The following is a 27,063-nucleotide window of genomic DNA, read 5'->3' on the forward strand; positions in this document are numbered from 1 at the left end:
GGAAAGAAAAAAGAAGAAAAAAAATAAAGTGTGAAAAAACGCTGTTCCTGCATGTAGTTTCCTTGACACAGATAACAGCGAGCTGCTCACCCTCAAATACAGAGCAAGAAGGTGTAGGCACAAGTTCAGCAAGCGCTGATTATTTCCGAGGCTTCAACGCCCTTCAGTGAAGAGCCCCAGGATGCTGTGTACCTACAGCACAGCTGCATCTGCTGGAGGGTAGGAAGGCTCTGCAGAGGGATCTGGACAGGCTGGATCAATGGGCCGAGGCCAGCTGTATGAGGTTCAACAAGGCCAAGTGCTGGGTCCTACACTCGGGTCACAACAACCCCACGCAACGCTGCAGGCTTGGGGAGGAGTGGCTGAGCTCAGCGGAAAAAGATCTTGGGGTGTTGGTCAACAGCCGGCTGAAGGTGAGCCAGCAGTGTGCCCAGGTGGCCAAGAAGGCCAACGGCATCCTGGCTTATATCAGGAATGGTGTGGCCAGCAGGAGCAGGGAGGTGATCGTGCCCCTGTGCTCGGCACTGGTGAGGCCACACCTCGAGTCCTGTGTTCAGTTCTGGGCCCCTCACTACCAGAAGGACATAGAGGTGCTGGAGTGTGTCCAGAGAAGGGCAGCGAGGCTGGTGAGGGGTCTGCAGAGCAAGTCTGATGAGGAGTGGCTGAGGGAGCTGGGGTTGTTCAGCCTGGAGCAGAGGAGGCTGAGGGGGGACCTTATTGCTCCCTACAACTACCTGAAAGGAGGTTGTAGTGGGGCAGGTGTTGGTCTCTTCTCCCAAGTAAGAAGCAATAAGACAAGGAGAAATGGCCTCAAGCTGCGCTGGGCGAAGTGTAGGTTGGATATTAGGAAAAATTTCTTTACTGAAAGAGTGGTCGGGCATTGGAACAGGCTGCCCAGGGAAGTGGTTGAGGCACCATCCCTGGAGGTTATTTAAAAGACTTATAGATGTGGAGCTTAGGGACATGGTTTAGTGGTGGAATTGACGGTGTTAGGTTAGTAGTTGGACTTGATTATGTTGAAGGTCTCCTCCAACCTAAACAATTCTATGATTTCCCTTCAGGGGAGCCAGGCTCTGGTGCAAGCATCAGGTGCTGCTAAAGTAGCCCTGATGGCCTGAAGGTTGAAATAAAGCCAGTGGCCTGAGCAGTAAAGCCAGGAAAATCAGGTCTGGGGGTGGGGTGCACACCTTCATTTCATCTTCTAGCACAACACCTGCCAGGGGGTGGCTTAGGCACAGCTCATCCTGATGGGAGGCACGGGGAAGGAGAAAACATCCCAAATCCTTCCCAGCAGGGTTTCCACGATCCCATGGACAGCATCTAAATGGGATAGCTTGAAATATTTGCTCGTGAAGTTTTCCAAGCGGCGAAGGGTTTTTAAGGACAGACCCCACGTGGAGGCTGGTGACAGTTTTGGAGTTTCCCTCAAAACTGAGCACAAGGTTGCGGCAAGCACTCCCCTGCCCGAGCCGGGGTGCCAGATTTAGCATCGCTTCCACGGCTGGAAGCCGCAGCACTTGGCAACGCACAGGGACGTCGATGCTCTGCCAGGGACTGGGCGGCCTCGGCCGGACACAGGCTGCAGCATTTCTTGTCGCTTTTTCCCAATGCCGCGGCTCGGCTCCAGGAAAGGTGATGGAGCCGAGTATCCTTGGGACTCCCCTCCTGCCTCTTCAACACCCCTAGCCCAGGTTACCCCCAGAGAGGCTGAAAAATTATAGGGAGATCAAAGGGAATGACAGTGAGATCAAAGGGAACGGTGAAATAAATAATCTTTCTCAGAGAGAGAGACCACCCAGCACATGGAGGGCTGAGTTTTCGTCCGGGAGCCTTCCCGGCTCCCAGATCCCCTCCTCCCTCCCCGAAGCAGCCAACCGGTGGAACCAGGCGAACCCCCTCCCGGCCGGGAGTCCTGGCCGGGTTTTGCCTCCCTCCCCGCAGCTCCCCGCCGGCAGCCGTGCCCTCGGAGCCGGCCGGGAGCGGGGCGGGAGCGGCCGGCCGAGCCCCGCCATGCGGGTCCCGCTGCCCGCCCTGCTCTGCTGCTCGGCCGCCGGCCTGCTGCTGCTGCTGCGATGGCGGCGGCGGAGGGGGCTCTGGAGGAAGGTGGAGGGGGCTCGGCAGCGGCAGGAGCGGAGCTTGGTGCGGATGGAGATGGCCGTGCGGAGGTTTCGGGAGCAGGTGGGTGCGGCGAGCAGCGCTTCTCCCCTCCGACCCCCGGGGCAGGAGGCTGCGGGTGGGCGAAGCCGCCTCGCCCCGGCCCCTTCCCCTCCGCCCGGCCCGGGGCAGCGGCCGCGCAGCCCCTCCCGCGGGCGGGGGCCGGCCGCCTGCCCGGGCCGGCTGCCGCTGTCAGACGGCATCCCGGCTCCTAACACGGACCTGCGGGGGATTGCTTTTATTTTTTTTCCTTACTAAATCTGTGTGTGCACGCACACACACCCCCGCCCCGGCAACGCAGCCATCCCCTCTGCAGCAGGGATGGGGGAGGGGAGGAGCGCTCCCCGGGGCAGCCGGTGCAGCGGAGGGGGGGATGGCGGGGAGGAGAGGAAAATCCCTGCTCCTCGCCTGAAAGCTTCCCGGCCTCTTCCGCCATGGTGGGAGGCTCAGCCCGGCTGCTGAGGAGGGGGTGGGAGAAGGCGGGAGGCAGCGCGTTATCAGCCGGGGCCAAAGTGCAGCCGCGCAGCCCGAGGACGGTGCCCGCGGGGACGGGGCGCGATGCCCCCGGGGCCGAGGCACAACGCCCAGAAACTGGCTCGTCAGGGTGCCCGACCTGCGGCTGGAGCGGACGCCCTCGGGTTCAGAGTCCAGCTCGTGGGGGGGGGGGGGTTGAGGTCTGGTGCTTTTTTGAGTAGGTGGCAAGGAAATCTCTGCTGCCCCAGAAATGACCCCTCTGCAGTCAGCGGGTTTGTGCGCTTCCCCGCCGGGTACCACGGTGATGCCAGGAGAAGAGCTGGCACCTGGTCCCGTTTCGATCCTTGCTGGAGTGATGTCTATACCCGTGCCAGTTCCCACTGTCATTCAGGAGAGAACGTTGCACCGGGCAGTACACCCTGGCTCAGCGAAGACCGGTCTGAACAAGACTGCGCAAAAGGCTTTCTCTTAAACAGCAGGTGCTTGGTGAGACTGGTCTGGCCGGGAAATAAAAATGGCTTTAGGAAGCCTGGGTTATTGCTGGCTTGCAGGTTTCACACCATGCTCACTGGCGTCAGGGTAGGAGCAGGACTGCGGTCTTGAGGCAGATAGTGCATTTGGCCACCGAATGGCAGATGTTTTTTGGATGGATTACAGCGGGCACCAAGGGGAGAGGAGGAGGAGCCCACCAGCTGACGCAGAGGTGTGTCATTGCCTGTTCAACCTTTCCCTTAGCATCCTTCTGTGAACACGGTCTCCATCCTCTCTCTGTCTTTGCCGGAGCTCTCCAAGAAACTCCAGGATGGCTCCCTCCCTCCGGACCATGTCTTCTATGCCTATGTGGGCAAGGTGAGCAGCAGCAGTGGTGGGGCAGTGTCTCACCCACGGTGGGGCTGGCTTTCTTGGGAGAAGCCCAGAACAAGGTTCAAATGCTGGTTCACACTCTGCTGAGCTGTCACTGCTCACTGGTTAGTGCTGGGCCCTTCCACTCTTTTCTGTGAGCAAGGGGAGAGCTGGGCATCTGGCTGCCAGGGCTCTTGGCTTGGTTTGGAGCAAAGAGCAGCCGCGAGCTCAGCCTCTGGAGAGCCCATACCTTCCTAGGGGAGCCCGTACCTTCCCAGGGGCAGGTATAGCTATAGGGAAGTTGCAGAGTGCTGCTGTTTTCTCCCCTCCGACTCCAAATGCGTTGGTAAACCTCAAAGATTCAGTGTCCACTTCCATTCTCTGCTTTTGCCATAATGCTCTGATCACCTCCTGGGTTGCCACTTTGTGGTTATCATTTTCACACCACCCCAGAAGCTCGATCAAGAGCCTTTGGTATTCTGCTGGGCTGAGCGCGTCTGTCCATCACACACCAGCTGGTGCTATGGCCCCCCTGTGTCCAGACAACGTGTTGGAGTTTGGCATGAAAATGTCTTGGGAGGGAACAGAAAGGGCTGCCCTGGTAGCGGCTGCCCAGCTGGGGAGGTGGAGAAGGAGGAAGAGGCAGGTGTCCTTTGCAAAGCAGAAGGCTGTTGTGCAGCGCTGCGGCCTGTGTCTCACCTGCGGGCTTTGCCTGCTTTCCCCAAGGCTCTCCAGCTTGCCACGGAAACCAACTGCATCACGGAGTATCTGCAGGAGAGCGAGACCCAGCTCCGGAAGATGAAGGTGACGGGGAAGCTGGGTTTGCTCTACGGGGTGCCTGTCAGCATCAAGGACTCCATCGACTGCCAGGTACCACCAGCGTGATACCACGTGTGTCCTGAGATCCTCGTGGTTTGACGTTTGGTGTCAGGGGGGAGGTTTGACCACAGCATCTGGCGAGACTTTGTCATAGCTGATGTGGGCTGGGCTGCCCTGGCAGGTGATGGGGCTTGCTGCCCGTCTCCCGTCGGAGCCAACAGAGAAGGCTGGTCAGATTTACTGCCGATACGCTGTGCAAAGCGTGTGTGGAGGATGGGTTGTTGGAGGTGCATGCACATGCTGATATATGTAGATAAAAACACGGGGGCAGGGGGAATTGCAGTCCTCCATTTCGAAACCTCGTCGTCCTGTGTTCCCAGGGTCATGATTCCACGTTAGGATTTATAAAAAACCTCAATAAACCCGCAGCAGAGGACAGCGTGGTGGTGCAGGTGCTCAGGAGACAGGGGGCAATTCCGTTTGTCAAAACCAACGTTCCCCAGTCCCTCATCAGGTAGGTGGGTGCTCCTGTCCCTTGGCGCAGCGGCAGGCCTCCTGCCCTCATCGTAGGTGAGGGTTTCCATCAAGTCTAATTCTCATTTCCCGCTTCTGCTTAAATGACAACACCCTGTCCCCATCCCTAGTGTCTTTAAGTTTTACTTAAAAAAGTAAACACATTTATAATAGGATGAAATTAACCCTAGTTTCAAATGAAATGAAGACACAAAAAAAAGGAGAAGAGGAGAGAAATTGCTGCCCTTCTTTACTGTGCTGGGTGTTTTTAAATCACTTTTTTTTTTTTAAATTAACCCCTGAGAGATGGTCCTGTTAACTATACAGTGCAAACACACATTCATGGAAGGGGACGCTAGTTAGCTAGTTAAGCTAATGACCTTAAATTATCCTGCCTGCAAACCTCCTGCCGTATCTGGCAAGACCACTCTTGCTGTCATTGACGTGGGGTGAGGTGAGGTGTGCTCTGCTGGACAGCCACCCTGCTAGTGTCCCTGTGTCCTGCCAAGTCAGCTCTGGTAAGGCTCCTCCGGGGATGACTGTTGCCCAGCCCTATGAAATGCCTTCCTTAAGGCGACGCGGCAATGACTGACCATGTTTAAAAAAAGCCATGCAAAGAGGTTACCCCAGGGACTATCAGGTTTCACACCAGTTCCTGGGGCAGCCCGATGTTCAAATATCACTGCAGCTGGCATTTGGCCTGTTCCCAAGCAGGGGCTTAGCAATGCGACCCCTCAGGGTGGGGAGGCCTGGACCTGCTCCAGGTGGGCTGCTTTGGGTGTCATGTGGCACTCGGGACCACATGAACAGGGAGCCTTTCCAGGAGGCTCGATGCATTTGTGCTGCTGGTGGGTCTGTCCGGGGAAGGCTTCATGACACTGACATTAGCTGGCAGTGAATCCAGGTCCTGGGACTGCTGTGAAAAGGCTGGTGGTCTTCACGGGAGCTTTGGGAAGCTTCCTCAGACTAAGTGATGTCAATGTAACAACTAGTGAATTACCTAATTACCTTCTGACGGTCTTTTTGTAGTGACTGGGGTCCATACCAGCAGATATCTGCATTCCTCTCATTTGCAGTCTCTCTCTCTCTCTAGCTATGACTGCAAGAACTTGATCTTTGGTCAGACGTTCAACCCTCTGCTGTACACCAGAAGCCCCGGAGGCTCCTCTGGTGGAGAAGGGGCACTTGTAGGAGGAGGTGGGTCCATCCTGGGCCTTGGGACAGATGTAGGAGGGAGCCTGCGTTTCCCCGCTGCCTTCTGTGGGATCTGTGCACTCAAGCCGACCGGGAACAGACTCAGGTACTGCGCGTAATGCAGTGATGTCTCTGGGTGAGACCCACCCTACCGACCGCTGTGCTGGGATGCTTCTGCTCCTGTGGGCAAGGGGAACCCTGGGAGGAACGGGTCCCTCCTGCACGGACATTTTTTGAGGCCTGTATGGAACAAAGCATTGATTCCCCCAGAACGGAGACGGAGAAACCTCTCCATCTGCATGCTAAGGGGGTGGGTGTTCCTGACTGACATAAATCGTTCTGGCCTAGGTTGGGTCTCTCTTGGGTTTCCCCTTGGCCCTTCCTTCTGCCAACCTCTGCATTTGCAAAGGGAGGGCAGTGTTCTCATGACCACTTGCTACTGCTTAAAGCCTTTTCCTTCTGTGAAAACTACGGCTGCTGTATTTTGTGTATCTCTTTTCTTCACAGTAAAAAAGGAATCATTTCTGGTGTCCTCGGGCAGAAGGCAGGTAGGAATTGATGATTATCCCCCAGGGAGGGCAGTAGGGCAGGGGGACCCTCAGTTGGTTTCGGGGACCTTCTCCAGCATGTTCAGAGAGGGAAGCAGGTTCCCTTTCAGGAACTCTTTCAGAGCCACCCCCGTACATGATTCCTGAGAAACTGGAATATGCATGAGCCAAGAGGAGCAGTTTGTGTAACATATAAACCTCAACACACCTTCTGGCCCCCAGGTTGCTGCATTGTCTGCCATTGCTTCATGGGAGGCGGGGTTAGCAGCTAAAGAGGGTGTCTAATGTTGTCCTTGTGTCGTGATCGACAAAGATTTTTGCTTAATTTTGTAAATCATGAAACGGGGACATCAGGGCACGTATTGACGGATAACAACTTTGGGCCCATAACCATGGGCCTGTAGGTGGAAAGGCACCTGTAGGCATCCCCAACCCAATTCGCAAAGAGGAGCCGTTGCCAACACTAGACCAAGTCAAAACAATGCCAAGAGGTCCTGCTTTTGGAGGACATGCCCTTGAAAGACCCCCAACCGTGAATTCTCTCTTCTGGTCTCTTCCAGTGGTCGCAGCAGTCGGGCCGATGGCAAAAGACGTGGAGAGCCTGGCACTGTGCATGCGGGCGCTCCTGTGTGAGGACATGTTCAACCTGGACAGCACAGTGCCCCCCCTTCCCTTCAACGAAGAGGTAAAGGACCTCAAAGGGGGCAAAGGTCTCTGAGAAGAGCTGCCGTCACTCAGGCTGAAAATGCCAGTGGTTCACGGGAGCCCTCTGGGACCCGTTCCAACCTGCCTCGTGCTGTGGGTGGGCTGGGTGTGAGAGAAGTGCTGCTCTCCAGTCTCACCCTGCCATGTGGGTCTCCTGTCGGCTCTGTGGACATCCTTCCAGCTGACACTCTCCCTTGCTCTGCAGGTGTATTCCAGCACGCAGCCCCTCCGCATAGGCTACTATGAAACCGATTTCTTCACCATGCCAAGCCCTGCCATGAGACGCGCCGTTCGGGAGACGAAGCAGCTGTTGGAAGATGCTGGCCACACGGTAGGATGTTGCATGGACCCAACAGTCATGTGGCATCTATTCTTCCTTCCTACTATGTCTTTGGCACCCGTGTGTGAACATGAAGCAAATTTGGCAGGGAAAGAGCATCTGGAATCCACTCAGCTTCCCACAGCTTTGATGAAAGTAGATAGCTGCTTCTGGGAAAGAGAAATTCTTTATATTGCAACTTGATTTCTCCTCTCAGCAGGATATCAGTGCTCTTTAAGTGCTGGTGAACACACAAGGGAGCCCACCCTGACCCATAACACATGCTGAGGAGTTGTCACTGCTGTATGACATGTCTGTAGCATGGGTGCATTTACTCACACGCTGGCTGAGATCCACACTGCGCTAGGTGCTGTACAACATGGGTCCTGAGGCAGTTCCCCCAGGGAGCTGACAGTCCTGGTGGTGCGTGATTACTGTCAGCTCAGCGTGTTTGCCGAGCCTGACGGACCACCTCTGTTCAGTGGCTGTGATGAGTTGTTGGCCAAGTACTTCTTTAGTCTGTTCTTAAGCCCATTTCACTTCTTCTGCACCATATCCTTTGGCAAGCCGTTCCACAAATCTACTGCACATTGTATGGAAAGCTACCTCCTGGTTTTGCATCTGGAAACAAGGACCTAAGGAGAAAATAACAGGGCAGTTGAAGATGGCAGATCTCTTGTAGCCAAGCAGTCCCATTTTGACCCAGACCCATTTCTAGGGTCTCAGGTTTCTGGGGTGCTGAGCAGAGGTTGTCTCTTTCCTCTTCGCTGCCATTTCAGCAAGTCATCTCTTGCGCATGAGGCATGGTCATGGCTGCATGCCTTCACCTTAACTTCACAAGGATCAGGAGTGAAGCAGAGAGCACAGACTCATGCTCTGTCACCCACTGCCAGTTTTGGAGGAACCTCTGTGCCTTGGAGCTGCTTGGACATCAGGGGGCCAAGCGCATCCTGTATCTTTTGATTCATCAGTTGTTGCTCAAAGGGAAATCTGCTTTTTCAGGGAAGGATGGGTGGGATGGGGAGTACCTGGTGGCCTCAGATGCTAGAGGCTTTCCTGAGGGTTTGTCAGGAAAACCTCAGCCCAGTTTGGCCCGTTACGAGCCCCCAGTGGCTTCTCCCACACAGCTTGCTTGTGCTTGTGCCTCTGACGACTCCTCCATTGTCCTTCCAGCTGGTGCCCTTTGAACTCACAAATGTGGACTACGTGATCTTTAACTTCTGTGTCAGGGGAATGTTTTCGGATGGGGGTGCCTCCTTTCTCAGGAAATTGTAAGTATAGCCTGGAACGGTTTGGTGTGATCGATGCCTTTCTATGAAAACCCTCCCTAGGGTCTGGCTAGCATCCCGATACCAGTAGCAGACCTCGTGGATGTAGATAGTGGCTGATAGGCACTGGGATTTACTGGGGATCTTACCATCAAGCAATTCAGTTGAACTTTGGGTCTCTTTGGGATTGTTACCAGGCTTGACAAATGAAAGGAAACTGGGTGCCAATACCCTGTAAATGCTGTGAGAATCAGAGGAGCCCAGAGGAATGGAGCCAACCTCTGTCACTTAGATATGCTGTTCGGAGGGGTTGGCCTTGTGAAAGCTGATTACTGTGATTGCTTCTTAACGCCGCTCAGCTAAGCACCCTTTTCTCTTTCAGCAAAGGGGAGCTGGAGAAAAGCAGCATGGGATTGTTCTTCTGGATGGCAAGGTCACCAAACTGGCTAAAAACTCTCCTCTCCTGGATTGCCAAACCCTTCGTAAGGTCCATTTATTTCTAGCAAAGATGGAGTTAAGCAATAGGTGGTGAATAATTTGTCTCCCGTTGCAGCAAGGCTTCACCATAGAGAAGTCTCTAGGCATTGCTTCCTGTGTGCTGAGATACTTCTCCAAACTGGAGCCATGCTATTTCTGTTCCTCCTCTCCCCACCTTGGGGAAAATCCAAGAGTCCTGCCCACGAGCACGGAGGCAACAGCTTGTATTTGTGATGGAGCTGTCTCAGAGGACAGGGCTGGGTTTAATGTAAATTATTTCCTTTTTTTTACTTTCTCCTTCTCAGATGCCTCGATTTTCGGATATCGTAAGAAGTATGAGAGCAAAGTGAGTGAATCTGAGCCTCAGCAAATGTGTGAAGATACGATTTTCTCTTCTGGAGAGCAGCAGTGTTTGCTACATTAGAGATGCTGCCCCAGCTGCATGCATCTGAGAAAATAATACAAGGGTGGGAGCAATCTGAGAGCAGTTTGTGTCAACACGATAACCCTGCAGAGTCTGGCAAACTGTTCTAGTACTGAGAATGGGAATGAGGGCGGGGGCTCACAGCCTCTTGCTTAGAAACTGGATGCAGCTTGTGGGAATGAAATAGAGTGTTGGCTTCAGCACCAGTTAATGCATCCGTCACGCCATGAGGTAGGGACCCTGTAAGACAGGAGGAAGGTAAATGCGCAGGGAAGGAGGCTCACTCTTCCTTGCTATGAAGTCAGCGTTGGGCAGTTGGTGATGTGAAAGGACCCAAATCCCATAGCAGAGGAAGGTTCAGACCACCTCACACAGCCTGGCCTTTGAGAAATGATGTGCCTGGTCTTCCACCACGGTTCCACAGCAGCAGTAACAGGGTTGGACCCTTGTCAGGCCAGAGCAGCACTGCACCAATGTGCCTTTAGTCTTCCGCCCTCCATCATGGGCAGAAGCAGAAATAAGACCACCAGCCCTTCAGAGGAAAGCCAGGACTTTGCCAAAGTCTGCTCTTCCCTTGGCTGCAGCTCCAGGAGCAGAGCTAACCTGTGCCCGTCTGCTTTTTGATGCTCTTCACTGCCTCTAAAGCTGCTCTTTTCAGGACCTCTTGATGCCTTTCATTGATTTTGTTTGCTTTTTCAGCACAGTGGATGAAATCTGGAGCCTTCATTGTGAAATTGAGGTAAAGCATTGCAATTTGAGGTTAGAAAGTTTTTGTTTTATTTCTCTTTGGGAAGAGGCAGATTCAGTACCCACCAAGGTTAGGAGATGATCAAGTCAGTGGTGATGTGAGGTAGGAACGTACATCACTCCTCAAGAGATCTCACTTCGATGGGCAAGTTCGCAGTACATTTAAAGATTAGGATGACAAGTAGACACATTCATGACCCCGAATCGGACCTGAGCTTTTTTACTCCTACACTTGAAAACGCAGGCCATCATCTGCAGCAGACTTGCCTTTATTTCCATTCTGGTTTCATCAAGACCCATGCCCATGCCCCCACACTCAATCTTTCCCCATCTCCAGTTTTAGCATGGGGGAGAGTGCTTTGTACACTGAGGGGGCTGTTGGCGAAGCAGCAAAGGGTTGCTGGATTTTGACAGGATCAGGCCTGATGTAGCCTGATGGCTGCTCCTGGAGAGAGGCCGGGAGGCCGGCTGGGCACCAAAGGGGAGCCTCAGCCAGCAGCCATGAGACAGCACCTCCACCTCACTAACCACCAGTATGTTTCCTCCTCAGGAGTTTTGCCAGCAGTTCATTGCCCAGTGGAAAAAGCTGAATCTGGATGTCATGCTTTGCCCCATGCTGGGCCCAGCTCTGGGCATCGGCTACCCTGGGAAGCTCTCAGGTAGGACTGCTGATGAGGGACCTTTGCCTCCAGCGTGCCACTGCTGCAGCACTCCATCAGTATCAATGGGAACCATAGAATCATAGAATCATTAAGGTTGGAAAAGACCTCTAAGATCATCAAGTCCAACCATCAACCCATCACCACCATTCCTGCTAAACCATGTCCTGAAGTGCCACATCTACACATTTTTTGAACACCTCCAGGGATGGTGACTCCACCACTTCTCTGGGCAGTGTGTTCCAATGCTTCACAATTCTTTCAGTGAAGAAATTTTTCCTAATATCCAATCTAAACCTCCCCTGGCACAAACTTGAGGCCATTTCCTCTCATCCTATCACCAGCTACTTGGGAGAAGAGAAGTGTTCCTCCTCCTCCCCTCACATCCCCGAGGCGCTGGCCAGTGGTGGGAACAGCTTGGCCCTTGGGGCAGCTGCATCCCCAGCCCGTGGGGTGCACCCAGGACAACCCCGCAGGTGCATGTAGGAGCCAAGGGGCAGGTTTCCATCCCTCAGCCCTCGAGTTCCCAGTGCAAGCACCCCATTAACTGGAAGCTCGCATACGCGCAGAGGGGCGAGGGCTTCCCCTGTGCTGGGCTGGCTCGGCGAGCTCCCGCTCTCCCCCAGTGGCAGTCAGCTACACTATGCTCTACAACGCCTTGGACTTCCCCGCCGGCGTGGTACCTGTCACGATGGTGACGGACGAGGACGAGGAGGAGCTGAAGGGCTACCGGGGGTACTTTCGGGACTGGTGGGACCGGACCCTGGCAAAGGTGAGTGTTGCCAGGTTCCCCAGGGGTGTGAACATCCCCATCCCTTCCCCTGGACATCACCCTGCCCTCTCCCCCTCTGTTTGTGCCGCAGGCTTTTCACAGCAGCGTGGGGCTGCCCGTGGCCGTGCAGTGCGTGGCCTTGCCGTGGCAGGAGGAGCTGTGCCTCCGGTTCATGAAGGAGGTGGAGACCCTCATCCTGAAGAAGAACAGGCTCGTCTGAGTCCTGCACACTCGCTGGCCTGCACAGGATCCCAGCTAACATCGGTGCAAGTCATCCTTTGGTCTGACTTGCCCGCAGGACTTGGGTTCCCCTCAAGGATGCGGCGATGGTGGGGCTGGCTGCTGGCTTTGGGGTGCAAGGGGAAAGCGAGGCAAGCTCTGCAGTGGTGGAGGACTTCCAGTCATTGTCCTAATACAGTATTGTTTGTTATCGGAAAGTCTGTTACTTCAGGTCTGTGTCTGGGGCGTGGGAGGGTGGAGTGGATTTTAATAACTCCCTTGACACCCCCCAGGGAACTGCAAGAACATCATCTTTCTCTTACAAATGGGGACACTGAGGCACGGGGACTGGTTTTGTCCAAGACAATCAGACTCCTGCTTGGAGTGCTATAGGAAAAGGGATTTTCCCCTCCATTCTCAGCTCCCTGAGGACAAAATCCGGTGTTTTCCCTGCTGCAGGCCAGCAATCTGGGGTCAAAGCTGAGCCTGCCTGCAGGCTCTGGCAAGCAGGGAAGGAGCTGGACCGCTTCCCACAGTGCAGGGCTGCTGGCACCTGCACGCCACAGAGCAGAGATTAACTCCCATCTCTCAGACACCTACTCCTGCTTTCTCCAGAGCAGAGGTATGAAGTGCTTCAGCTCATGATTCTGCGTGTATAAAGCAGCGTGCCAGGGCTGGACAGCCTGCCCTGCACACCCTCTCCTCCCGTTTGGCGGAGGGGGCCCTGCCATGTTTTCCAGAGGGGTTTTCCAGCTGTTGTCGGCCGCTGACACCGGAATTGGCAGCATGGACTTCTCCTGGCAGGTTTCCAAGGGTGCTCCAGCAAGGGATTCTGCAACGCAGGAGCATTTTCCCAATGCAGCACTGTCACCAGCATATTGTAACAGAGCTCTGACATGATTTATGTTTTGCTTTTTTTAATGTATTATTGTTGTTTAAACCAGAGTCATGCAAAAGCATGGGGTCTTTTCAAGGGCTGGGCAGAGAGGTTTATCCCAGCCTAGGAGAAAGTAGCTCCCGGGACCCTGATTCTTTATCACCAGGCTTTGAAAAAAGGATCGAGGGAGCTCCAGGCATCCCAGACTGGATGCTAATAAAGCCAAGTCACCGAAGAGCCTGGGTGGGGTTTTGCACCCGTTGCAGGTGCTCCCTGCCCACACAGAAAATGCTGGATGGGGGTTATCTGTTTGCATTTTGAATTTCAAGCCTGGAGGAGCTTGTCCCAGGAGAGGCGATGCCACCTGCACCCGTGCTCCCAGAGAGCCAAGCACTGCATTGCTCTGTTGGTTTAACTGCTCTGTCCCTGGCACAGAGGCGGGCAGGGTGCAAGAGTCCAAACGACGGAGACACCAGTGGACCTGAACCAGTAAATGCTCCTCACTGGAAGCCCTGAGTGAAAACCTCCAGCGAGCTGGGCCTGCTGCCACAGGACAGTGCACCAGGCAGGGACAAAGCTGCTGTGTGGCTTTGGGGACTTGAGGTTGCCAAAAAGGGCCAGCTGCAGGCTGCTGCCAGCCCAGCCTGGACAGAGCGAGGTCGGTGGGAATGGCAGCACTGAAGCTTGAGGCTGGGACGGGGCAATGAAGACCACATCCCCACAGTCAGTGGGGAGAGGTCGATGACATCCACATTGAGTTGTCTGGCTCTTTTTGCTCTCCATCCTGGCCGAACAGCGAGGGTCCTCCTCACTTTTCCAGTCATCAACCAATTTCTCTATGAGGTTTCGCTTCTCCCCCGAGCTCCCTTGCTGCTGCCACAGGAGTAATCCCATGGGATGTGTCTGTAACAGGCAAGGTAACCTGACAGCAGCACAATCACTGGGGGTCCTCAAACAAGACGTGTCCACCAAAGAGCAATGATTACCCTGGATGCAGCCTCCTCATAAGCTCTGCTACCCCACTTCTTGAGGTAGAGATGGCATCTCTCCAGATATGGCAACGCTGCCTTGCATCTTGGCAATGAATTTTCAGAGACATCTCCTGTTCCTTCCCTGTAGGCTTGCAGACCCTTGAGGTTTGAGAGGAGTTTGATTTTTCAGTCCCTCCTTGCTGTACTCTTGGGGACAGTCTTGTGGGTGGGGAGCACCTGTGGCAAGGGGCAGCTCCCGGGGCTGGCAAGGCTGTATAGTCCAGCTCCTTTGCCTTGTGCTGGCTGGAAGATGGCTTAGAAACTGGAGAGCAGATAGGATACTGGGTCCATCAGAGAGGATTTCCCAAAAGTGCTCAGCCCCTGATCTGGGTTGCCAAAATGCTTTTCAAAGGGGCTTAGCTTGAAAATGACACAGAGCAGTCATACTCCTTGAAGGTATCTTCAGATAGCTCCTTCCACACTGCCTTTCCAGAGTCACTGGGTCCTGCTTGCACCTTCATACTCTTGGTTCTCCTGAGCTCTCTCTTCTCCATAGGTGCAATTTCACCCCTGCACCAGGTTTCCCAAGACAAGCAGAGCTACACTGTCCCAGGCTCAAAGGGCTGCACATGCTGCTGCCTGAGGGACAGAGAGGATGGCTGAGCACCTCTGGTTAACGGGCTGAAGTTCTAATTAATTATTAGACCTGGGTATAGTAGGGATAGCCCAGACCAGGGTTTTGCAGACATTCAGTTTTGTTAATCAGCTCTGTCCCCTGTGTGTAGCCAGGTACCACAGCAGCCAGTGGCTTGGGGAGACACAGCCTTGGGGGACACCCCTCCCAACCCTGCTGTGAGCTGAGCACACTACTTCGCAGCCCAGCCCACAGTGCTTCTCCAGTACGCAGACCCTTTCAAAGTCCATGGTCTAAAAAGTCCATTCCTGGACTTTGTTAATGCAACTCTGCTTCAGAGCTGATCTTGCACAGCAGGCAATCGCACAGTCTGCATTCATCAGCCCTCCGTAGCAGAAGGTGGGAGACCCAGGTGCCCATAGCTGGACCAGAACAGGAAGGACTGGGAAAGAAATCATGACCCAAGAGCGACTGTGGCAGGTCCTAGATCCGTTGTGGGGACACCCTCGCACCCTCTCAGCTCTGCTCTGCAGTTCAGCTGCAGCCGCTGTGCTACTGAAATGGCTGGGACGCAGGCAGATCCAGCAGAAGATGAAGGAGGCGAGGAGGACACGGGATCTGGCCCTGGAACGAATGGAGAAGGCAGTTCACAGGTTTAAGCGAGAGGTAATTTGGGGGAAAACGTGTGTGGGAGGAAGAGATTGTACTTTGGGTAACCAAAGAAATGGGGGAGTGCTCATCAATCCCTCTTTGAATGATGGTTAGGGCATGTGCACGTTTTGGATCATCACCAATTTTTTTGAGGGCCACCGCCCTCCATTGTCACAAAAAAGCCTCCCATAAAGAGAGTGAAAAGTATTTCTTAATACAGACCTGTTGAGGGAATCTGAGGATGAAAGATGGATCGGAGTTTGGGACCCTCCTAATCAGATCACTACCCCAGACCTCCCTATGCCCTTTTCTCTTCATCTGTCCCTACTGCCAAGCCTTTCCCATTCCATCCTCCTTATCTCTGCCCCTCCACAAGGACTTGTCTGCCCCATCATCCTCAAAATATGGGGGGGCCTTCATACCCCTCCAACATCTGCACATCGCTGACCAAATGCCATTTCCTCCTGCCCACGCCCAGGTAAAGAAGCACCTGGATTTTAGGAGGTCAGGTCCTTGGATATGGGATTTGTCTTAAACCCATAACAAACACATACTGCTATGCTTTTCTTGGGTGAGAGGTTGCTAACAGCCCACACACTTTTTTTTCCCCATGTTAATGATAAATTTTGTAAAACTTTAGCTGGCTGAGCTGCTATTCAACACACTGTCTGAGATAGAATGGGCACAAAGGCCTGCAGGAGAGTAAACAGAGACAGGTCGAACCTCTCTTACAGGTTCATGCAACTTTCCAGTCAAGATGCGGTTTTCTGCCTGTTCTATTTCTGTTTTTATGAACAAAGACTCAGCAAATTCCGCGTCAGCAAATTCCCCACTCCAGCACAAGGAGTGCTATGTGGGAGGTCTGCTTTTCTACAGGGAATGTCTCCTAAGATTCTCCATTCAAGGTCATTGCTGGGCAGGTTTTAGAGTTTGGTATTCTCAGCCTCAACACCAGCCTTTTCTGTCGTTTTCTTCCCTCTGCACACAATTTTCTACCCTTTTTAGAACCCAGGCACCCAGACTGCACATGTCCTCTCACTGACGATGGTGGAGCTGGTGGAGAAGCTGAAGGATGGGTCCCTGCCCCCAGAAAATGTCCTCTACTCCTACATGGGCAAAGTGAGTGATACCTCCAGCATGGAAGAGATGTGGCGGGGCTCTTCTGCAGTGGGGGCTTTCAAATTAAAAACCAGCTCATCTGCTGAGAGAACCAGCAGTGCTGGGGACTGCAATTTGTCAATACTATGATGTCTGAAGGGTGACTTACAGGCAACCATAAGTAGGACAGAGATCCAGGGCAGAAAATTATCCCAGCAAGAAACACTTAAAGTTTATAGGTAAGGTCTGAATAATGAATGCCAGAGGTTTGAGGAGATTGAATTTTCAGCTTGAAAACTCAATTTAAATACTGTCTACTTCCTTCTGTCCATTCATCTGTCTTGCTGCTCTTCTCTGTTCTGGAGAGGCTTTGGAGGTGACTCGGGAAGTGAACTGCGTGGTAGACTTCATTCACGGCTGTGAGGATCAACTCCAGAAACTGAAGCAGCAGAAGGAGAAGGGGCTGCTCTACGGCATTCCCATCAGTATCAAAGACCACATTAACTGCAAGGTACATCTCTAATCCCCCTGCCTCTTGGCCTGGGCTGGGAACAGGCCAGCGTGTCCCATCCTCTTCAGGACTGGCTAAGAGTTCTGGACCAAATATTGTGGGGCCAACAAACCTGCCTTTGTTCTGACGAAAATTTTGTTTTCTGACCTGCTCTGATCTGGTTTTCCCTGGGGTAGTCAGGTCTTGTTCTGCCTGTGAGAAAAGTTAGGTGGGAACTTTGTCACAGGAGGCATCAGGACTTATCATCACAGCTCCAAACAGCATCTTTCCCGATACCTAATGAGCTTTTCTTCCCATCCCCAAGGGCCACATCTCCTCTGGAGGGATGGTGAAGTTTCTCGGCCAAGTGATGGAAGAAGACAGTGTCATCGTCCAGGTTCTAAAAAGCCAGGGGGCAATCCCCTTTGTGAAAACCAACATTCCACAGACAATGATAAAGTAATTGTGTGTTCCTCTTCATGAAAATGCTATGACATGTGACTCTTGCTACCTGAAAGAGGGTGGGCCCGCATGCTCAAGCTCCCACCCTTGTCCAAGCTAATCATGCACGTTGAGTTAATTGTCTCTTTATTTCAATCTGAAATTATTTCTCTTACATTTGATGCTTCTTCCTTCTTAAATTCAGCTGTCCCAACAAATCTACTTCATGCGAATTCTACCTGCTGGGATTAATTCCACACTCATCCCTGCGCGGATGATCTGTGCCCTGTATTTATGATTTGCAGAGACAGAAGTACCTCACTCACCTGTTGATCTTCCTCTCCCCAGCTACGACTGCAGCAATCCCATCTTCGGCCAGACCTTGAACCCCCTCAACCACCAGAAGAGCCCCGGGGGCTCCTCGGGAGGGGAGGGAGCTCTGATCGCAGGGGGAGGCTCCATGCTGGGCATCGGCTCAGATGTAGCTGGCAGCATCCGCCTGCCGTCCAGCTTCTGCGGGCTGTGTGGGCTCAAACCCACGGGTGACAGGATCAGGTACGTCCCAACGTCTGTCCCTTTCTTCCACCCACCAAGGAGACTGCAAAGTGTCTCCCACAGTGCATCAAACTTTGCAATGGTGTCCGTGGTTTCCTCCAGGTTTAAATCAGCACCCTTACCTGCCTGTTGCCTTGTGTCAGCTAGGTTTAAGGGCTCTATTAAGGACATGTGATGACCTCCATCTGCTAACACAGCAAAGACTTGTTCCATTTTTAATAGACCTGGCTGGGAATCTGAAAGCAAATACTACAGGGTCATCTCCTTTTCAGATGTGTTTGAGCCCTTGCTTTGCTTGTAAAAGTTTTCTGTTTATCAGAGGTGTTTTGTTCACAGATGAGGAATTAGATGCACCACGGAAAGTAGAGGATAACAACTCTCTCTAGCCACTAGCAGCTTACAGACCATGGAAGTCTTCCTAGCCTAGAAAGCGTCACGTCTTTGCAGGACTTTTTGCCCTCCTAGATGTTGACCGAGGGCAAATGGGAAGTCTGTAACTCAGCACAGTGACCTGCCTTACAGTGAGAACTGCTGCTAATGTGCTTCTCCCATTATGTTCCTAGCAAACTGGGTGTGGTTTCTTCTATCACAGGAATGAAATCAGGTGAGTCCATCCAGCTGACATGTCACTGCTGTCAAACCTTTCCCTCTTACATCTCCTCCTGCTGCTGACATGCCAGTAAATGTGCTTGCTCAATTATGTGTCTCATGGGCAGCCAAAACGGGTGATCTCTTAGACCGGGGCCTGCCTTGTGCTGTTACCTTTTTGCACCATTTATTCTGTTCTGGATGGTGGTAGGCGTTAGCTGAATCCGAGCAGAATGGAAGCAACACCTGCTCAGGCAATGCAATGCGTAGCAGTCACAAATGTGAGATGTGCGTCCCAAAGGCCTGGGGCATTTCACTGCAGATGCTTCCTGGAGACTCTGCTGGCTTCAGCTGCTGCCAGGCAGTATTGCTGTTGGCAGGAAGGCTGCAGTCCTCGCTCCTCTTGAGCAGGCCTTGTGCCTGCAGACGACTGGCCCCAAAGGTCAGCCTCAGCAGATTGCCTCTGCTCTGAGACTCACAGGTTGTCCCTGCTGCACCTCCTTGCTCACTGCTTGCACGTGACACTCCTTCCCCGTTCCTCTTCCCTGGCCTGACTGAAATTCTTCCACGCTGGGCCCCTGCCAGTAACTATGAGAGAGAACCATCCCATCTGCCTGCAGCGACAGGACCTTTGTGCTTGCAGTGACTGGAGTGCTGGGGCCGATGGCAAGGGATGTGGACAGCCTGGCCCTCTGCATGAAGGCACTGCTCTGCCAGGAGATGTTCCGGCTGGACCCCACCGTACCCCCCATCCCCTTCGATGAGGAGGTAAGGCTCAGAGGCAATCTCATGTCTACATTTGCCCAGCAACAAAGTGAGATCTTGGGAGATTCCTACCTGTTTTCATGACTCAAGATAGTGAAGGACCCAGGGAAGCAAGTATCCTTCTGAACAGAGGACAAGCAGCACGAGCAACCACAAGAAGCAGCCACACAGCAGGTTTGGCAGGCCTCTGTTGGCTTGTCCTGATGAGACCGTCCAGATACTGACACCCTCCCGTCCCAGCAATGTCCAAAACAAGCTTGTTGGCTCCATCCTGTCCCAATCCCTAAAGGAGCTAGTTTGTATGGATCAGAGGAACTCACCCCTCACACCTTTAATTAGAGAGCTTGATTTAACACTCCCTGACCTAAGAAACCATTGCCCTTTGCCATTAGTTCTCTGCTTCTGCCATCTGATCGTGTCTTCCTGGCTCAGGTCCTAGGATCTTTGAGTTGTCCGTGACACCCAGACAATACAGATCAGTCACCTGCCCTAGAGGAACAGCCCCCTGACCTCCATCCATAGCCAGGCATCCCAGGCGTGTGGTCTGTACAGGTGCTATCACACCTGCTATCTTAAAGTTGGGATGTGTTCACATGGCAGGAGGTGGTGTCAGAAAGACCAAGGACCACTGCTGCAGACCGATATTCTGGACAACACTGCTTTCCACCAGCCCTGTTGCTCCCATCATTCCTCCAACCCAGAAGACCTCAGTTGCTGCCTCTCTGAGCCCTGGGCATGGTCCAGTCTTTTACGTCTCACATGTGCAAGTGATGGCTCGTCTTCTTACAGGTTTATACCAGTTCAAAGCCACTTCGGATTGGGTATTATGAAGGAGATGGCTACTTCCAGCCCTCACCCAGCATGAAACGAGCCATCCAGCAGACAAGAAAGCTGCTCCAGGATGCAGGGCATACGGTGGGTTTTCATGCCTGTGGTTGCCTGGGGCTGTTATCCAGCTCCTTACAGAGTTTGGACAAGTCACGTCCCATCTCCACTTCTGCTGCCCATAAAACAGGGACCATCGCTGCCTGCTGCAAGGATTGTGAAGAGGAACAAAAATGCAACAGTTTGTTTCCCAAAATGAAGCGATCTTGCTTATATTCCTGGCCTAGCAGATAGGAGAATCACCTCCAGATATCTTCAGATCACTACCTTTCTAAAGCACTGTTTTTTCCATCATGTTTGATGTTCCCATAAATATCAAACAACAGTTTCCACGATCCCTCAGCTGTTAAACTCTGTTTACAGATTTCTTAGTGGCTAAGTGGAAAGAGGGTTGGAGCAGTTGATCCCCCAGGGATATCTTCTAGCCTAAACTATTCTGTGGTTCCACAAGTGGGGATTTCTCTATGGGAGCTGTTCCAATGGTGCAAATTAATTAAAAATACTTGGTGTTTAGAAACCTCTAAAAATTCTTCTCTGACCTGTGGAGGAGTGAAGCCTGTGCTAGGTCACAATATGTGTTAATGACTTGGAGACGGGAAAGGACAGTGGGCAGATGCTGCTAACCCAGGTCCCTTTCAGAATGGGGTCTTGTTGTCCTGCAGCAGCAGGGAGGGCCTAAGCTTCCCACCATTTCCCACTCACCTCACTAGTGAGGCAGAGGTTCACAGAGGGCTCTATGAATTATTCATCTTTGTTGCCTCTTGAACGGGTATGATTGTCTTGCAGCTTGTTCCCTTTGCACCGCCCAAGATTGACTACGTGGTAGATGAGCTGTTCACCAGAGGGATTTTCTCAGATGGTGCTGCTCACATGGTGGATTGCTTGTGAGTAAAACCCCCACTTCAGTGTGGGCCATGAGACTCGGCACTGTATAGCCAGTGGTTGCATCCAGAGTGTTTATATTCTTGTGGGTCCAAACTGAGTAATGAGCAGCAGAGGAGCAATTTCTGGAAGGACGAATTTAGCATGAGCAGCAGCTAGTTCACAAGAGCACTTCACACGCACAGGTAACACGATAAGGTAATAAGACGCCATGTGTCAGCAGTGCTGTGGCAACGGGTTTTGTGTGTGATTAGTCTCTGACACATGGGAAACATCACACATTACAGAACTTCATACAGAGGTGTGGTGGGTTAGCCCTGGCTAGTGGCCAAACACCCACCCCAACCACTTGCTCACTTCAAGGTGAAACATGCCCAGGGTTGTATGTGGCCCCAGCGCTGCAAAGCACTCCAGAGCCTTTATGGCAGTAAAGTACCTATTTCTCTATAACTTTTTCAGTGAGCATTTACATCTGTGCATCCAAACCCCACGGGCATCTCTTGTTCAGTGTTTCAGATTGAAATAGGCAGATTTTGTCTTCTAGCAACTCCCCTCTAGGACAAATTGCTTTGGCAACAGCACTGCTGTTGCTGTAGCTCTGGCACAGATGGCTTGTCCTGACTACTTCTTCACTCTCTGCCCTTCCAGCAAAGGAGACTTCGTGGATCCCAACCTGAAATCTCAGTTCAATACTTACAGGCTTCCTGCTCTGGTGAAAAGGATCTTGGCTATCATTCTGAAACCCATAGTAAGTGCGTGGATGTGTTTTGTCTGTGTTATAGGCAATCTGCGAAGTTTCCATTTGCAGAGAGGTAGGCTGCTCCCCTCTGGGAGTGCTTTGCTGCTTCATGTTAAGTGCCTGGTGGGCTTCACAGTGAAATACACTTAGTCCCTAAACCCAGGCTAAACTTATCAAGTAGGTCTGACAGCCTTTTATGGGAATTTTGCATGGGGACATTGAAATACAATCCATTTTCAGGAACCTATGAGCCATACCACTCATCCAGCAATGGCTTCCAAGAGAATGGATATCACTAGCAAGGAGCTAAACAGCATCCCCACATACAGAAGATGCTCTCCAGGGCTAGAAGTGGGGTCTAGAGCCTTAGTGGCATGGGTTGTTGTGATAAAACGTATAAATTAACATGGGAGTAAAACCACTTCACTGGAAACCATACCTGTTCTTCAGAGCAACTTCTGCTAGGACAAGAAGTGTGCCCAAAATGCAATCACATGCTAGCCAGCTATTTCAGCTGCATTGTTCCTGACTAATCCTAAATTTTCCTGTTCCCTCTGAAAGTACCCACGAATCGCTCGGGATCTCGACGCTCTCCGTGGAGTGGGGTAAGACGCACTGAAGTAGTTCTAGAGAAGGGGGATGAACATAGATGTGTCCACTGGTTCATGCAGGTAGACGCCAGCTCGCTGTGCAAAGCCCTGTCCTAGGGTTGTGCAACACAGGCTCAACCAGATGAATATGTGCTGCCTCAGCACAGTGTTATCCAGGGCTATGCAACCAGAGATTATTTGAAGAGCTTAAGGATCCTCACCATGGCAGGGCTAGGATGTCTCCATGGAGATCAGCACAGAGAGATATGGGCCACTTTCCCCATCAAGTGGTACCCAGAGCATCATGTGCCAAGTTAAGGCAGAAGTCTCTGCATGCGAGTGCAGTGTGGTGTGAAGTACCTGCCCATCCACAAGAGATAAAGACACACCAAACTGGGAACAAGTGGATTTAGAAGACTGCCGTGATCTTTGTCTGGGTGCCAGAGCACCTAGACATGGTGGCATGCTTTTAACAGAAGCTCTTTTGATGTACCTGTAAGCACCTGTGAACCCAGTGGAATCATCTGGGTGATACCATAGCTTGTTCCCAGTAGGGTCACGCAGTTTCCATAACAATGGGCTGTCTGTGCATTTTGTTAATTGTTTTCTGTTTGCCACAGTCACAGAGCTGATTAATTCTGCCACCTTTCCAGGTCTGCCAAAAACCTCTGGGATCAGCATGCAGCAGTGGCGGTAATGTGCTTTGCATTTTTTTTTTTTCCCTTACTGAATGTAGTGGAAGATCCCTAAAGTTTGTAAGCAATTTCTTTGAGCTCTGTGGATGGATTCAGGGTTGTAATGGATCATGTGGAAATAAAACAGCTAGGCTTTTCTTTGAAAGTCAAGCTTTGCAAGAAGTGATAAGACCTCAAGGCAGTAGACATTCGTGTGGAGGTCTCTACTTACAGGAGGAATGTGAAGAAAGATTATCCCTTGCCCTGCTTTTTCTAAGCAGAAATAGCATAAGAAGAGCCACTAAAGATGAGGCTTCAATTTTTTCTGCTTTCTGTCTCTTGGTGCAAATCCCTCACTTCAGACATTAGGTGCTATTGTCACGAGCTAAGACCATGCTTGAACTATCAAGCAGAGACCTTAGGAGTCAAAAATTGTGGCTGTGAACTCTTCAGTTTAGGTGGATTTCATATGAACTCATTTGGGATCAGGAGCAAAAGACAGGAAATATTCTCCTGGACAGCAGAGTCCAGTGATGCCCACAAACTTATCGGGTTCCTCTTTAAAACCAGTTGAGTTATATGCTTGCATTTGTTTTTATTGGCTGGCTCCTCTCCCCCCTGCTTTGATGGTTGGAAACTTTCATATTTCCTGTGCTGTTTATTCACTTCCAGTTTATCTTCATTTTATTTCTGTCCTTGAGCTTAAATAGCACCTCTCCTCCCTGGTATTTTCCACTGCCTTCCTCGTCCTTGGTCTATTTATAGAAAATAGTTGTATCCCCTTTCAGCTGGTGTTTTGCAAGGCTGAAGAAGCTGAGCTGTTTCAGGGTCCTCCCACAAGGCAGGATCTGTGTTCCCTGGGACACCCTCACAGCCCTCCCCGAGAAGAAACTTGCCCCCAGCATGCACCACGCAGCCTCCATCAGTGCCAGTCACTCGATGGAATGCACACTCACTTGCAGCAGGTCTGATGGATTATAGGGCAGAGGAAAAACTCCTACAAACCTGCCCAGTTACTGGTGTGGTGGGAGTGTTTGGAAGGGAATAGGTTTGGGGTTTTTTTTAGGTGAAAACAGATTCCTCTCCCTCCGCAAAAAAAACCCCAACCAAAAGTAAAACTCTTAAAAAGGTTTGTTGGCCTCAGAGATATTTTAAATTGTTTTTCTTCAGTGAAACCATATTCACATTTTTTCATCTACTGAAAACAAGAGCTGATTCAAAACCTTTGGCTAGCGACCAGCTTTTCTCTCGGAAAAAGAATCAGGTTAGCTACACTGACTGTATTTCCTGGAAACCCAACTTATTTGTTGAATTTTCAGCATGAAGGATTTCAGACTGCAGATGGAAGTTGAGGTCAGACTAAAAAATAGCCTCATGGCTGGGGCTTTCATGAAAGATGTGGAAGACTCTTGTACAGAAGACTTGGAGTGAGGGAGTTGTGCAGAACAGTGCTGGACCATTGGACAAATGTGTCCCTGTACCCAGAAAATTTCTGCAGAAACAGCCGTTCTGTGGTCCATGCATGTCTATTTACTAAGACAAAGTGGAACAGCTCTTTGAGGATGGATTCATTCATTGCCTGATGTCCAGCAAAGCTGTGGTAAACCACACTACAAATCTAGTTCTCTCTCAGATCTACACTAAAGTCTGAAGCTGTGCCTCCTGATTTGTGGGTGGAAGACCTTGGGCTTGCCTAGCTGTCTCTTGCTGCTTCTTTTCCTTACCTGTATCCTGCTGCAGAATGAAAGAAGTTTTTGTGAAAATATTTTGAAATCATGTCTTCTAGATTCTTCTACCATAATAACCAAAAGCTTTTAGGAAATCTGACTTTTTAGTCAGCTAGACATAATGCTTCAAACTGTTGTTGATTTCCATTCAATAAAATTCAAAGATCTTCATAGGAAGGATTGAGTTAATACTCGAAGAAATCAACTCTGAAATGCCTGCCTAGCATTAATGTCTGGGTCTGGGCAGCACATGGTATTCTGACAAGAAACCTAAGGGTGGAAGAACAAAATCCATTGGCTCTTTCAAAGCACAGCTCAGATTTTATTTGATTTTTCAGTTGTATCTGGAATGGTTTTCTTCCTCCTTTTCCCATGCTGTAGGCATTGATCTACCACTGCTGTCCAACAGACATTGTTTGTCATCATCTCTGTCTTTCCTTCTAGGTTTACCGCACTGAATTCATTGCTAAATGGCGGAAGCTAAGGCTGGATGTGATTCTTTGTCCTGCATTGGGGCCAGCCTTTAACCATGGCTACGCTGGGAAGCTATTTGGTAATCTCTGCTGAGGTGTCTCTGGATGAGTCCATGGTGGTGTTTGTGGGCAGAGCTGGAGCGCAAGATATTTTGGTCTCTTGGATATGCCCCAAACCATGTGCGGTACTTGGTCTTCCCTCTGGGGAAGAAAGCAAAGGAGAGGTCTTCTCTGGGTGGGTCTTCTCATGCTCCCACCTCATCCGAGCTGCAGGTGTTTGGGTTATATGGGGCAGCAATTAGTGGCACATTTGTCCCAGTCATTGACGGGTGAGTTTCCCCTGCACCGTCTGTCCCATAGAAAGCCCAAGAGCTACTCTTGCAGCAGATAGTGGCTGTGAGGATAGTTGTCAGATGGCTGGTAGACATTACCACAAGTCCAGGACCTTCTGAATGTGCCATCTTACGTTTCCCAAGGTTTTGCAAATAGCAGAAAGGCTCGTTGCCCGTGACTTGCAGAAAAAGGCAATTTTTATAGCTTCTAGCAAAGAGTCAGGGTCAATAATCTCTCTAGCAATGGCCTTTTAGGATCCTAAATCCCCAAGATGGCATTACAGAACTGGACATCTGGATGGATCTTGAAAAGATAGCTGGGATTTTTCCCTGGAGTATGGGAGATATAGGTGCAGACTCTGAATCAGATCAAATGCTTGTATCTGTCTCTTCCAGAGCAGATCTAACCTCCACTTGACTGACTGGTGAAGTTATGGGTCTTTCTCTGGTCTCAGCAGCCTTGAGGCCCTCAAACCTCTCCATCAAAAGTGCCTTTGAAAGTAGCACGTTTTCATGGTCTCTTTCTGTGCAGCAACCCCAGTCTACAATTCTTGCAACCCAAATTGTCATCTGAAAGTCACTGCTGGCCCAGCACACTAAATTTTGCCTTTTTGCATGCTCTGTGTTGTCTTTTCCAGCTGCAACCTCCTATACCAATTTATACAATGTCTTAAACTTCCCTGCTGGGGTGGTGCCGGTCAGCACGGTCACAAGAGCCGACGAAGAAGAGCTGCAGCATTACCGAGGGCACTACGGAGACCCTTGGGACAAGAGGCTGAAAGAGGTCAGCAGGGAAAGAGCTGAAGTCTTTGCAGAAGGTTATGACTGGCACAGTGACACCTCTGACACATTGCCCCAAGGCTTGTCTGCATCTCCTGATGAGAGTGGGAGCTTGTTTAGTAGTGCCGTTTGCATACACCATGTTACTAGCTGGCATGTGGTGCAGCTAGGCTGGTGTACATCAGCCTGGCAACTGTCCCCTTGCATGTCTTCCCTTGTCTTCTCTTCCTATACTGTCAAAAGACAGTGTTGTCTCTTGTGCCTCCCCAGGTGCTCTGGTGCTCTGACATAGCACCATGCTTAATTTTTGCAGGCTGTGGAAGGAGCCGTGGGGCTGCCGGTGGCCGTCCAATGCGTGGCTCTGCCGTGGCAGGAGGAGCTGTGCCTTCGCTTCATGAAGGAGGTGGAGACACTTGCCCACGGCATGAAGAGAAATGTGTGATTTCTGGGAACCTGCCCTCACTATGATGACTTTTCATTCCCTGCCCTTCACTCCAGCCACCTTCTACCTGATGCACAAAGCAAAGTAGATAGCAACCTGCAGACTCTGAACCACCGTTTCAGTAAACTGGCAATAAATGCTGTTTAAAAACAGTCAGCAAAAATGTCATCTCTGTCCAAATTGTCCTTCTTTGTTAGAGTTAAACTGAGTCAAAGAAAACCAAAGAAAGGAATGAGAGTTAATGCTGGACCAAAGAAGTCCAATAACTACAGTGGAACAATATCTGTTTGCATGATATGAGACCAAAGCTGTTTACCCCAATATTTTACTCCCA

At 51.4% G+C, this 27,063-nt stretch overlaps 2 protein-coding genes across 2 annotated transcripts; both read left to right on the forward strand.

Moving 5' to 3' along the window:
- The first annotated feature begins 1,949 nt into the window (after positions 1–1,949).
- LOC104339541 (fatty-acid amide hydrolase 1) lies at positions 1,950–12,353 on the forward strand. The gene is made up of 15 exons (XM_075424564.1): positions 1,950–2,178; positions 3,364–3,477; positions 4,198–4,341; positions 4,671–4,804; positions 5,897–6,103; positions 6,505–6,545; positions 7,106–7,230; positions 7,456–7,581; positions 8,743–8,840; positions 9,220–9,319; positions 9,620–9,660; positions 10,438–10,477; positions 11,036–11,144; positions 11,771–11,916; positions 12,008–12,353. The coding sequence occupies exons 1-15, from the start codon at positions 2,011–2,013 to the stop codon at positions 12,134–12,136; spliced, it is 1,722 nt and encodes a 573-aa protein (XP_075280679.1). The 5' UTR covers positions 1,950–2,010; the 3' UTR covers positions 12,137–12,353.
- A 2,586-nt stretch (positions 12,354–14,939) lies between these two features.
- Positions 14,940–26,897, forward strand: LOC104339539 (vitamin D3 hydroxylase-associated protein). Its single transcript, XM_075424565.1, has 15 exons — positions 14,940–15,283; positions 16,274–16,387; positions 16,734–16,877; positions 17,182–17,315; positions 17,646–17,852; positions 18,416–18,456; positions 19,084–19,208; positions 19,995–20,120; positions 20,877–20,974; positions 21,621–21,720; positions 22,273–22,316; positions 22,955–22,994; positions 25,147–25,255; positions 26,146–26,291; positions 26,601–26,897. The coding sequence occupies exons 1-15, from the start codon at positions 15,074–15,076 to the stop codon at positions 26,727–26,729; spliced, it is 1,767 nt and encodes a 588-aa protein (XP_075280680.1). The 5' UTR covers positions 14,940–15,073; the 3' UTR covers positions 26,730–26,897.
- The last annotated feature ends 166 nt before the right edge of the window (positions 26,898–27,063 follow it).

Source organism: Opisthocomus hoazin, chromosome 6 (genome assembly GCF_030867145.1).
Source record: "Opisthocomus hoazin isolate bOpiHoa1 chromosome 6, bOpiHoa1.hap1, whole genome shotgun sequence".
NCBI classification, from domain to species: domain Eukaryota; kingdom Metazoa; phylum Chordata; class Aves; order Opisthocomiformes; family Opisthocomidae; genus Opisthocomus; species Opisthocomus hoazin.